This window comes from Sinocyclocheilus anshuiensis, unplaced genomic scaffold (assembly GCF_001515605.1).
Source record: "Sinocyclocheilus anshuiensis isolate Anshui unplaced genomic scaffold, SAMN03320099.WGS_v1.1 scaffold446, whole genome shotgun sequence".
NCBI classification, from domain to species: domain Eukaryota; kingdom Metazoa; phylum Chordata; class Actinopteri; order Cypriniformes; family Cyprinidae; genus Sinocyclocheilus; species Sinocyclocheilus anshuiensis.
This window is the reverse complement of record NW_015544247.1, coordinates 716,941-729,046: the sequence shown is the minus strand read 5'-3', so window position 1 is coordinate 729,046 and position 12,106 is coordinate 716,941. Positions and strand designations below refer to the sequence as shown.

Sequence of the window (12,106 nt, the reverse complement as noted above, 5' to 3'; positions counted from 1 at the left end):
TATTTTGCATAAAATGCCTGCAGTCACGTTGGCTGTCTAATTGTTCGACATTCTGCATTCTGTGATGCAGAATCTGCACTAAAAACACTCTCTAAAAGTCACAGGCATCACGAAGGCTTCCCGTCACCTCAGAAACCATAACATGGGTTCATAATTGCTTGATAATGTGGAATCAAACTATTATTAGAGCCTGGGTGAAGTTGTGCACTCATTTAAATAAGGGTGTTGTCGCAGTAGGATGTGCTTGAATTCATTAGAATTGATGTTTGTTTAGCAACACTTTGCAAACACTGCGGGACTGAATCACTGTGAAGACATAGGGCCAAAATGTACATACACTCCACTGCGCTAAAATTTCCTCCACTTCCAGCATCCATACCACCGACGTGCGCTAATGAAGAGCAAGTAAAGATTCGACTCTTCACTGTCTGCTCTACCTCGCTTGGTAATAAAAACCTTTCATGCTTGTTACGGTCATGAAACTGGTCATTACACACAGGATCTGTCGTTATGGCAACATTTATCACTTAAATAATAACACAGTGGTTTGCATTATTGGTCGGGGTCCAACAAATGAAACGGCTATGGAGAGTAAAACAATAGGTATATGGGCTTTCCAGAAGGGCGGAACCAGTAGGATAATGACTAATAAATATCTGTTCTGTTCATAAAGATCCTCGCCCTCCAGAGTAAAAAGGGGGGGGGAAAACACCCACACGTGAGCCATCATCACACTTATAATGCAATGCCTATATTAAGAAAAGAGAGAGGAAGAAATTAAAGAGAGACATCCACCTCTGGCCTTGTTGTTGTTTTTTGCTCTCTCCTCTCAGCTTTTCCAATATCAGGCCTGCTTCAACCATCTGAAAGAACAGGAAATGAAGGCACCCATATCACAGGCTAATAATACAAAAACAGCGATAGCAGCCCGGGCCAAAACAGTCGGTGTAGACGGTACAGAGTCATCATCGCTCTCACTCTCACTCTCAACATATCCACATCCTATACAAACCTCACATATACAAACCTAACAACCGAGCAAAGTGAGGCTTTCAATCCTTCTACTGAGGTTAAAAATCGAAATAAAGGGATCTGAATATAGCTTACTCTAGCATTAATAATAAAGCCATCTTGTAAGGTAAAATGGCTAATTAGTTAAGATATTGAAGGATATTGAAACCACAGTTACAAGTTTATAAAGAAGTGTAAAAGTGAGAGATGGAAGTAGCCTATCTTTGCAGCAGGTGTACTAACGCATACCCTTGACCCAACCATGCCACCTAGTGCACATACAGCAGTTTCATTGCACATCATCTCATTTGCTTCATTATTTAGCAGCTATTAATCTAAATGCATTCATTTACAGTTCTCTTACTATAAAATAATAAAATTTTTACTGTATTTTTGATCAAGTAAATAAAGCAGTGGTGAGCATAAGATAGTTAAAATTCATTAACCGATTACCAGCCCCAAACTTTTTTGGGGGATAGTGTAGGTTCTTTCCGGAGCAGCCTAATGTTAAATGAAGTATACAAAGGTGATGGGTTTCAGTAATTTACTAATACTTCTTTTGAATTTCTCACAAATCTTAGTTATGTCATCTTTACTTGCCAAACCCATGTGCAGACAATAGCCTTTTATTATTTTAGGTTACATTAAAAATCAGGTCCAGTCATCAAAAGGTGTACATTTTAAAAGATAAACAAAGCAATATTTATGAGCAGATTTAATCTGAATACAGTTCTATCCTCACTCTTCAAACATTTTACTTCAAAAGACACTGAACCAGAGTGCAGAATTAGAGCTAAACTCTGCACAGAATACTGCTCCCAAATAAGATCTGCTTCACTAACAGGGATCAATATCACCGATGCGTGCAAACAAAGTCAAGATTCGCCCCTTCACTTACATTTAACTTGCCCAGTACAAAATGTCACTGTAAAAGCACACCATTTCCCTTGCTTGGAAATAAAATCTTTCATGCTTGAAACAAAAGCTCACAACAAAAACACTGATTTAATATTATAAAACAGCATTTTAAGTTTATTACAGAAAATATACAAGCAGCAATACATTTTAATTCTCAATATATTAAACTAAACATACACAAAGCTTTAACCAAGCTATGCATCTGACAGGTAGATATGGCACCTGAGACCGTCTATGTCCATATATCTGTTAAACATTTGACTAGTCAAGAAATCTAAGATTTAAGCAAATGTAAAAACCATTATTAGCTTTGCTTTATCTGTATTGTCTAGAAACTAAAGTAACTGCTAATTCATATTTTATACCTGAAACAGTCAAAGTAGAAAAGAAACCTGTAACATTCCCTGAATGATGACCTCTGATAATCATTTTGATCTACAGATTCTAAGACATTTGAACAAACTCTTAGAATATTAGCCTAACAGTTTTTTTTTTTTTTTAGCCTAATCCTGTGTTCTTTTAGTAAACAAATAATTCCTGGTTTAAAATAAATAAATGACCTGAAGTTAAATCTTTCTAGCATGTGAATGCAAAATGATTAATCTAGACCATGATGTTTGTCTGAAAACAACATTTGGCTCTATCTTAATGAACCCCTTATTTCTTTTCTTTCTTGTTTTTAAGATGCATGTACGAGGTGGTCTTTATAAGCACAGCCGCCTTGCATCATCACGCATCATCCTCCTCTGAGAATTTGAATTTGGCATAAACTATTAGCATAACCACTGCCATGACCATACACAAGGAGCCAACTACTAAATAAGCAATGCCCAAGAAGTCGTTCTTCCCTCCCATCCAAGACACGTTGCTGAAGACCAACTTCTTACGTCCATCAAAACTCAGTACTGGGTAGTCTGGAAATGATGTGGTTAAGGAACAAACATGGTTCATTCATGCTGCATATGAACATTTCTACTGCATGTTTAAAAAAAAAAAAAAGTGAATTTTTCTGAGACAAGTGCTCATTAAGTGGTGTGTTTACATTGCGCTGGCAGTCGTTTTGAACACTGGATACTGACACCTGAAAAAAAAAAAAGTTCTCAGTGTTTTCAGTCACCAATACCATTGTAGAAATCCTCTATTCGTTATCAGCCATAAATAATTGATTCCACCTTCAAAAATGTCAATAACAGGAGGGTTAAAAAGATAAAGCAAGGCTTCAGCTGGTCATGTGGTCCCTTTTTAAAGAAATTAATACTTTACTCAGCAAGGATGAATTAAATTGATCAAAAGTGGTAGACTACCACTGGTAGTAAAAATGTTACAAAAGACATTTTAAAAAACTGTCCTTTTGAACTTTTGTTTTTCAATTCATCAAAGAATCTTGGAGAAAAATGGATCATAAAAATATTAAGCTGCTCAACTGTTTTCTACATTGATAATAAGAAATGTTGCACCAAATCAGCATATCAGAATGATTTCTGAAGGATCGTGACACTGAAGACTGGAGTAATGGCTGCTGAAAAGTCAGCCATTTGCCATCACAGGAATACATTACATTTTAAAATATATTAACTTTATACTTTATATTGCAATAATATTTCACAATATTACTATTTTTACTGTATTTTTATCAAATAATTGCCTTGGTAAGCATAAGAAACTACTCTTAAAAACATTTTTAAAGAATCTTACAAACCCTAACCTTTTCCGTTAGGAATTAAATTGCAGTGTACATTTAATTTCCTTTTGTGTAAAAACTTGTGTATAAGGGGGACATTTTTTGCAAAAGTGCACCTTTAAGACAAATTTCATCTACTCTTTTGACTGTCATGCCTTTTCATCAATTTACATATTCAAAACCCTATGTTTGTTGCTTCTGCATTCTGCTCAGGACCAGCTAAAAGCCACACCCAACCTGTAAAACCTGTTGGCCTGGATCACAGGCAAACATGGTCAAAAGACATCTGCGAAACAGGACTGATGCCATATGCGGTCTTGAGACTAAAACATCTGAAGACTTGAACTGATTGAAGGCATGAAGTCCTACAAACTTCAGCACTTGGTAAAATGAATAAAACATGAAAATCCTATTACTAATCCCTGTCTTGAGTGAGTTTTGACTTTCATGAGAAGGATACTGTAATGGACTGTCAGAGAGTAGTTTCCAGCAGGGAGCCCCATGGCATAATCACCCTCTGTGATTCGCCGGTACAGCTTCCTGAACTGAGGAAGTGCAGCTCTCCTCATCCACACTAGAAAGTCCTGGTTCAGGAAACCGTTGTTGTTTGGGTCTGTGAGGTCCAGCTCATATGCTGCCTTAGGCCAGTTTATGGGCTTCACTGTACCTGTTAATCAGCATCCATAAAGAATTTAAGTTCTATTCCAAGTCTCAAATCCTATAGCTACTATTACATTACAACCTTAAGGCAAATTACCATCAAACGCGCTTGCAAACGAGCCATTTACAGACAAAGGGTTCCTGTACTTTATGTTGTAATCAGTCCACCAGGAGATTCCTTTACCATCTAATGGAACCTTCTTCTTCGTTCCATTGATTATTTGGTAGAGCTCAAATGTGTCTTTGCACAAGACACACAAATAAATTATTAGTAATCAAATAAATTAGTGGTAATTTCAGAGCTTAATACATACAAACATAAAGTTAATCTACAAATCTGAAATTATACCATTGAACATGCTATTCGCTATAGCTCCACAAGGGACAATGGGGTTATTTTTGGAGTCATACGAATATGGAGAGCAAACATCTCGTGGACTCTGAAAAGTCAGACGAAAATAAAAACAAAGAAAGTGGGATTCAATACATAAAATGAAAGATCCAAAAGTTGAAACAACATTTAAAAGATTGTTCATGCCAAACGCAAACCTTGAAATACTGTGTATCGCCAGTGAGCTGATAATAGTCTTTTGACACACCATATTTTCTGAAGTTCTGGAAGTAATTAGACAGGCCATAATAAAAGAAGACAGGGCCCTGTAAGCACCACAGACAATATTAGTCACTTTCTAACATTGAGGGAGAAATATCAGGCCTCAAAACAGAGTTAAACTCAAAGGCTTTACCGTAAACAATGCGCTAAGGGAGAATGTTACTTCACAGGTGCAGTTTTGGACACTTTGGATCGTACAGCGGAAACAGGGTGAATCCTTCTCAATGCCTGTGTAATCCATCTGTGACATGGTGAGAAAAGAGAGCATTAATGTTTAATTAATGTCTCTCACCTTGCACAAAACACCACGGTATGTCAACACCTCCAAACTAACTCAACTACTAGGCGGTAATGTGGAGTCAGGGGTTCATTAACTCTACAACAGACTTGAATGTTTAAATAGTGTTATCTATCCTTTAACAAACAAGCAATACCTGACCTCAGTACATTTGTTTAAACTATTAGATATGCTACTTAACCAAAGGATGAACAAACTCTACTGTAAAATGCCATGTCATCCACCCAGTGAAGTTTTTTTTTGTTGTTGTCCTGCAGTAAACACTTACCTCCAGCACTTGGATGGTCTGTGAGGTCAGAAAGAGGCCAATTCCGATGCCTATGAAAGCCAAACCAATGATTAGAAAGCCAGGAATGACGATGCCAGCGGACAGTATGGGCTGCCATGCCGGGAGCCATTGCTGAGTGAATGCCGTGTTGTCAGGCCGTTCAGTCGCCTCTCCCTCGTTCTTCATCCTGATGTCCTCTGAAAGGAAGGACAAGCTTACTGTGTGCACCTCAATTTCATAGATAAAATAAACAATACTAAAAAGCCCAATGGAAAAGAGATCAGAGTGCAATGCAACAAATAATACATCAGACACTGGATCTTTCTTCAAATGTGAGAACTTTTATAATCCAGGGGTTTATATTTTATTAAAAAGAACAGATTTTACCCCTTAACTTTTTGTTATATGACGGTTCTTTAAAGATGTATTAGAAACTTTTTTACTATGCTTTCACCATTGATGACTTTTCAAATTACGTTTTATGTATAGATTTTATTTTAGCTTTGTCCCAATATCTTGAATCTTAAAATATGAAAATTCATCATAAAAAGATGAATTAATGTTAACTATCGACTACTACCATAAACCATTTTAATATTTATTGCGTCAAAAATTATTTATATGCATTTATTTAAAAAAAAAAAATACTCCTCAGTTGTGGCATAATTTCCACCCCACAGAACAATAACAGTTAACAGCATGCTTGAGATAAAATATGACACTTGATGTGTGATGAAAAAATAAAAATATAATTAAATAAAAAAATAATATATAAAAATAATGTATTAAGCATAATTTTTAATCAAGACTTTTGCCACATTATGGAAAACAAATACAGGCTAGTTTAATTACTGTATGTGTATTTAGGATAAATAAAGCATGAAAATGCAGTTTGCCATTTTTTGCATGATTAATACATTATTTGAGATTCGGTGAAGATTACTTAGGATGACAATTATTCTGTGATGCATGTCTACTGACAATATCTATTAACTGTACAATGAAAACAAATAAATAATCTAGATACATTAAAAAGCGTTTTAATAAATTTGACCCAAACTAATGGAATTAATATTATTGGACCCGCAAACATTTATCAACTCTCCAGCCATGGTAATAAAAACAGCTCAAAAGTTGGCTACCATGATAAAGACAAAAAGGATGTTTGTAAGAATGTCCTGCACTACAACAACAACGCGTGATGTCGCAGGAAAACAGGACCGTGCTTCATGAATCTCGATCACTTACTCTGAGAGGAGAAACTTTAAAGCTTTTATAAACAGATCAAAACTCACCTTTAGAAAAAGATCAGCGCGCTCAGTTTGGCGTAGGTATTATAGGTTCCTGCTTTATAAAATCGGGAAGATTCGTACATCGACAGCAGACACCTTCACACAGTCCCGTACCTGTGTTACCTACTTCAGCTTTTCCGCTTTGCGTTCGCACCTCCCACCGCGCTTACGTCACATACCTGACTCCTCCCAGTTCCACTTCAGTCCGGTGGATCGTTATGATGGTTTATTATAGAAAAACATATTTATTGTTTGTAAGTCTTAAACCTTGTTATTCATTGGCTAAATCTCATATTTATTAATGTAACTTAAATTAATAATAACTTAACATTAATATAACTAAAAAATAAACAAAAAACGTTTTACTCTTTACAGCTTGTTTCTAAGAAAATGATGTATTATGAATTATGTAAATATACTTTATTGTAAATAACTTCGAGACAAGACAATCTGTGTCTCCCTTGCAAATTTACCGAGGTCCTCTAGTGGGTTCTGAGAGCCACTGATTCAGTTAAGTCAATTAAGGGCATGGGACCTTTTATGTCATTGATTTATGACATGAATTTTGCATACAGGTGAACGTTGCATGCCAAATTTGCATAAAATGAACCTGACTTTATGAAACGTTTGATCGATCGCCCTTATACCCAATTACAACACTGGGCAAGTTAGATCCCGCCTTCTGTACCCTCGTCGTCTACTCGGATTGGTTGAGCGATTCCGGTAGGGACAGGCGTCTGTTTCTTTGTGCTAGACTCCGCACAGCCGCGAGGAGGTAAATATGAATACTATTTTATAAACACAGCAGAAGACGGCAAATGAGACTAATGCATGGAATTTATAAATGTGTAATACTTAATGTCATAATCAGAATGAATAAGCTGTAATGAAGAATTGCGGTTTTCCTGGAGTTTGATAAGCGGAGAGAAAACGGATCGTGTCGCTAGCAATAGCATATTAGCTAACGTTAACCAGTGCGTGATCGCACCAGTTATTTTCTTAGTTCTTCATAGTTTCAAAATATTTGGAAACGTTTGGTAAAATACATTCTTTAACAGGTTAGCCCATATTTAGAGCTGCGATTTGGTGTTGTGATCTTAAATATGTGCGGTGTAACGTTTATCTGTTAGCTCTATTAACAAAGCTAAACTTGTTAAAATTATATTCAAGCCGGTTATTTATTGCGTTGGTGTCTGATTAAAAGAGTCAGTTTGCCTCAAATACACTTTTAAATGGGTTCAGTACTGCCGAATTTGTGATCATGTGATAACGGTGTTTTCACGGTCTATTGAGCAGAGAAATATGCCAAAATATCGTAAGTTTAGCAAGCTGTAAAGTGAAAATGTATATATTTTCCCTCTTCTCTAATATCCTCTCATACCCGGAAAGCTTGTGTCTTTCGAGCAATGTCTGTTTGTTCAGAGCAGGTGCACAAGTGCGACGTTAAACTTCTGCAGACCTCATGTTGTTTTGTGCATTCACAGCCTTTGGTTCATGTGTTCTGTGATAGAAAACAGTACATTCATTATGATGGGTATAGGACCAAACTGTGGAAGGAATCTGAGATGTTCATTATTAATATTTATGTAGATGTGTATATATAGAGAGCATGTTGTATTGTCTATGTTCCGGTCACCTTTTGTTTGTACACCTACATTCAGCTCTTGTTTCTTCATTTTAGGAGAGGCTTCTTTCATCTGTAATGCTGTCCAGTAAGAAGTCAGACCCAGGTTCCTCCTCTTCCTCAGGGGGTAATGGCGGAGACCGTGCTCCTGAAACCCTTTCTGCTCCTCAGGCTGGTCCAGCCGGTCCCTCTGGCCCAGGTATAGCAGATGTGAAAAAGAAAGAGAGAGCCTCTCCAAGTGGAGAACCAGGTGGACCTCCTCTCTTGCACCCTCCTGGACCAGGAGGGGTTGATCAAGACTCTGCAGAAGGACGCAGGACCAGTCGCCGTAAGAGAGCAAAGGTAAACATCTATATTAACTTCCTGTTATTTGAACAGGGATAATTGAGCCAGGCATATATATTTAGCTGAGTCGAACTGAGACTCAAATATTATAAAGATTATATAATAAATATTATATATTATATAGAAATAATTTATTGGCACTAAATAATATACAAATTTTTATTGCTCTGAAACTTTAAATCGCTCTAATTACTTACTCATCTAAATACATACTATATTAGCAGAGCCGATCCTAGACTTCTGGGGGCCCTACGCAAAACTGCGTAGGCGGGGGTGGGGGGGTGTTATGAATGAATGAAATGCCTTTGTCCGCTTGAGAAACGGTGTCTCTTCCACGGCTCGGTACGCTTTCAACTCTTTTTTTTCTCGAGTAAGACACTGTATGACATTAACGTTACATGATTTGAGTGATTTTTACATAGAAAGGGCGACAGTGCACCTCATTACCCTACGCAGCTTGCGTACTTTGCGTATAGGGAGGATCGGCTCTGTATATTAGGGCTGCACAATTAATCGAAATTAAATCGCAAAGGCAATAAATCGCTTTTTAAATTGCATATCTTTCAGTGAAGCACAGTGCTGTGATCAGTAGTAAATCTCCATCCAAAGGCCAGAGGGCGCTCTCGCGCTGAAAATCCAAAGGTGCCCCGAAGAAGAAATCCAGGAAATGCCTATCGCTGCAGCTGAATAAACAGATTTAACTGCTTTCATTGATTCAATGTGACTAATAAACACACGACTATGGCAATATATGGTTTATCTGAGTTCTTATTATTATAATTTTCATCATAATAAAGTATATCTATAATGAAATGCTAATCGACATAGCCATTATCACTGCTTAGAATACAATGAAATATTGTGTGCCTTAATTATTCTGTTTAAGAAGCCACATCATCTCACAGAAGGATTTATTTCAAACACTCGACTGACGTTATGTATTATTATTATAATTGACTGATTAAATGTAAGAATTTGACTCAAAAGATGATGTACACTTTTAGAAAAAAAAAGGCTTTATAAAGGTAAAAATGCCCATAAAACGTACAAATCAATTTAAACTTATTGGAAAAGATTCATTTATATCACTGCTGTGAACTGACCACACAGAATATGAATAATATCAAAAACTTAAGGATTCAGCTGTCCACGGTAGTCCTTAAGATATCAGCACAAGAGAGTGATTACATTTTCAGCAAATTTTCAGAGTTATCATAATTAAAACTATTAAAAACATTTTTGTTAATTGAGTAAAGTTGAATAATATATAAATATGTGACAAGTGGGGTGTTGCCGAGAGCCATGGGAACGGAGAGAGGCCGGTGGAGTAAATGCTAATGCGCGACACCTGCGCCACTCACCGGTTTCGAGTCCCACGGAGGGAACTGTGTTACAATTGTCTAATTATCTTTATCGATAAAATCCCAGAAAATATTGAGATATTATTTTTTGTCAATATCGCACACCCCTAGTACTGACACAAAATGATTTGCACTTCGCTTTGTCACGCCCAGTGTAGACAGACTCAAACTGTTAGTTTATTTTTGTTTTGTTTTTGGCTAGTAGAAGTTATGAATGGCCGGTAACTTAAAAAGTAGCCAAATTGGCTGGTGAGTGAAAGTTAATTTCAATCCCTGCCTATACTATATATTAATTGTCTATTTAAAAAAAAATCCAACATAAAATTAAAACTGGGTAGACCATTACTGCACACACACACACACAAAAAAAAACCTGCCTATACTATATAGTAATTGTCTATTTAAAAAAAAATCCAACATAAAATTAAAACTGGGTAGACCATTACTGCACACACACACACACACACACAAAAAAACCCCCAATTGTGATGTTTTGTCTGAGTAGGGAATAATTGTCATGTTTCACCCCAGGGGAAGCAGAACAAGGTTTTAATGAAGCTTTTATTGTGCCTCCTGCTGCAGGTGGAGTACAGGGAGATGGACGAGAGTCTCGCTAATCTGTCGGAGGATGAGTATTATTCGGAGGAAGAAAGGAACGCAAAAGCTGAGAAAGAAAGGAAGCAGGTGATTCCTCCACCAGCCCCACCAATAGAGGAGGAGAATGACAGTGAACCTGAGGAACCATCAGGTATGGAAAGAGGTTGGATAAAAATTTTACACCTTTTTACAGAATTTTAAAAACATTTAAAAATATTTCAGAATGCTTTCCGTCATTAATGTTGTGACTTTTCAGGTGTAGAGGGGGCCGCCTTCCAGAGCCGACTCCCACATGACCGTATGACATCACAGGAAGCTGCATGCTTCCCTGACATTATTGGTGGACCACAGCATACTCAGAAAGTGTTCTTGTACATTCGAAACCGAACGGTGAGTTCCCAGCTGGAGACATCATTTTATGATAATTAAAGCATTTGAACTTAGTTTTTTAAAGCTGAAAAGTAGGAGCCAATAGACAATAGAAACAGAAACTCTTCTAGAAGTCTTATTGACTAATAATACACTGTTCTAAAGTTTGAGGTCAATAAGTTTTTTTTTTTTAATTAATACTTTTATTTAGCAAGACTGCATTAAATTGATCAGAAGTGACGGTAACATGTTACAAAAGTTGTCTATTTCAAATAAATGCTGTTCTTTTGAACTTTCAATTCATCAAAGATGGTGAAAAAATTTATCATGTTAAACAGCACAACAAACACTCATTATGTTTCTTGAAAAACACATCAGCTTGTTAGAATGATTTCTGACGGATCATGTGACACTAAAGATTGGAGTAATGACATCACAGAAATAAATGACATTTTAAAATGTTAAAATAGAAAGCAGTTTTAAATTGTAATAAATGTGTGTTTTTACTGTATTTTTGATCAAACAAATCAAAGCGGCCTTGGTGAGCATAAGACTCATTTTTTCAGAAGCATTAGACCAGGGGTCTCCAAGCTCGGTCCTGGAGGGCCGATGTCCTGATGAATTTAGCTTTAACTAGGGATGCACGATATTGGATTTTTGCCAATATCCGATATGCAGATAATTTTCAACTCATTTTGGCCGATGCCGATACCGATATATAATTATTTTTAATTTTGGATAAACTCGTGACTCATCATGATATATTAAATACAGTCTAATTGCGCAGCATCTGCGCATATCTAGCTGACTTGAACATAGATGTACTGGCCATCGGGAGCACCGGGACATTTCCGCCCTGCGTCCCAATGTGCATACTATCCACCCTATCTGCCCTAAATTGTATTGAAAATGACTAATATCACATAGAATTTAGGATGGATAGTATGCACATTGGGACGCAGGCTCTATCATACTCCGAATGCGTCATTCTGTACGTGCATTCTCAGTTCTAAATGCAGCGATCCAGAACAGTGAATCTAATCACCATTCAGGCAAAACTTTGATTCAA

General features: G+C 36.8%; 2 protein-coding genes across 2 annotated transcripts in view; one reads left to right on the top strand and one right to left on the bottom strand.

Moving 5' to 3' along the window:
- Positions 1–2,016: 2,016 nt before the first annotated feature.
- Positions 2,017–6,928, bottom strand: LOC107697678 (cell cycle control protein 50B-like). Its single transcript, XM_016498474.1, has 8 exons — positions 6,745–6,928; positions 5,450–5,646; positions 5,017–5,124; positions 4,820–4,927; positions 4,620–4,710; positions 4,368–4,511; positions 4,071–4,277; positions 2,017–2,843 (listed from the first exon to the last, which is right to left on the bottom strand). The coding sequence occupies exons 2-8, from the start codon at positions 5,633–5,635 to the stop codon at positions 2,659–2,661; spliced, it is 1,029 nt and encodes a 342-aa protein (XP_016353960.1). The 5' UTR covers positions 5,636–5,646; positions 6,745–6,928; the 3' UTR covers positions 2,017–2,658.
- Positions 6,929–7,423: 495 nt separating this feature from the next.
- LOC107697707 (lysine-specific histone demethylase 1A-like) overlaps positions 7,424–12,106 on the top strand; it is an 18,337-nt gene continuing 13,654 nt past the window's right edge. Inside the window, exons 1-4 of the mRNA XM_016498511.1 lie at positions 7,424–7,516; positions 8,423–8,707; positions 10,654–10,819; positions 10,925–11,058. Coding sequence (XP_016353997.1) covers positions 8,444–8,707; positions 10,654–10,819; positions 10,925–11,058 — 564 coding nt within the window. The 5' untranslated portion in view covers positions 7,424–7,516; positions 8,423–8,443. The remainder of the gene's footprint in view (positions 7,517–8,422; positions 8,708–10,653; positions 10,820–10,924; positions 11,059–12,106) is intronic.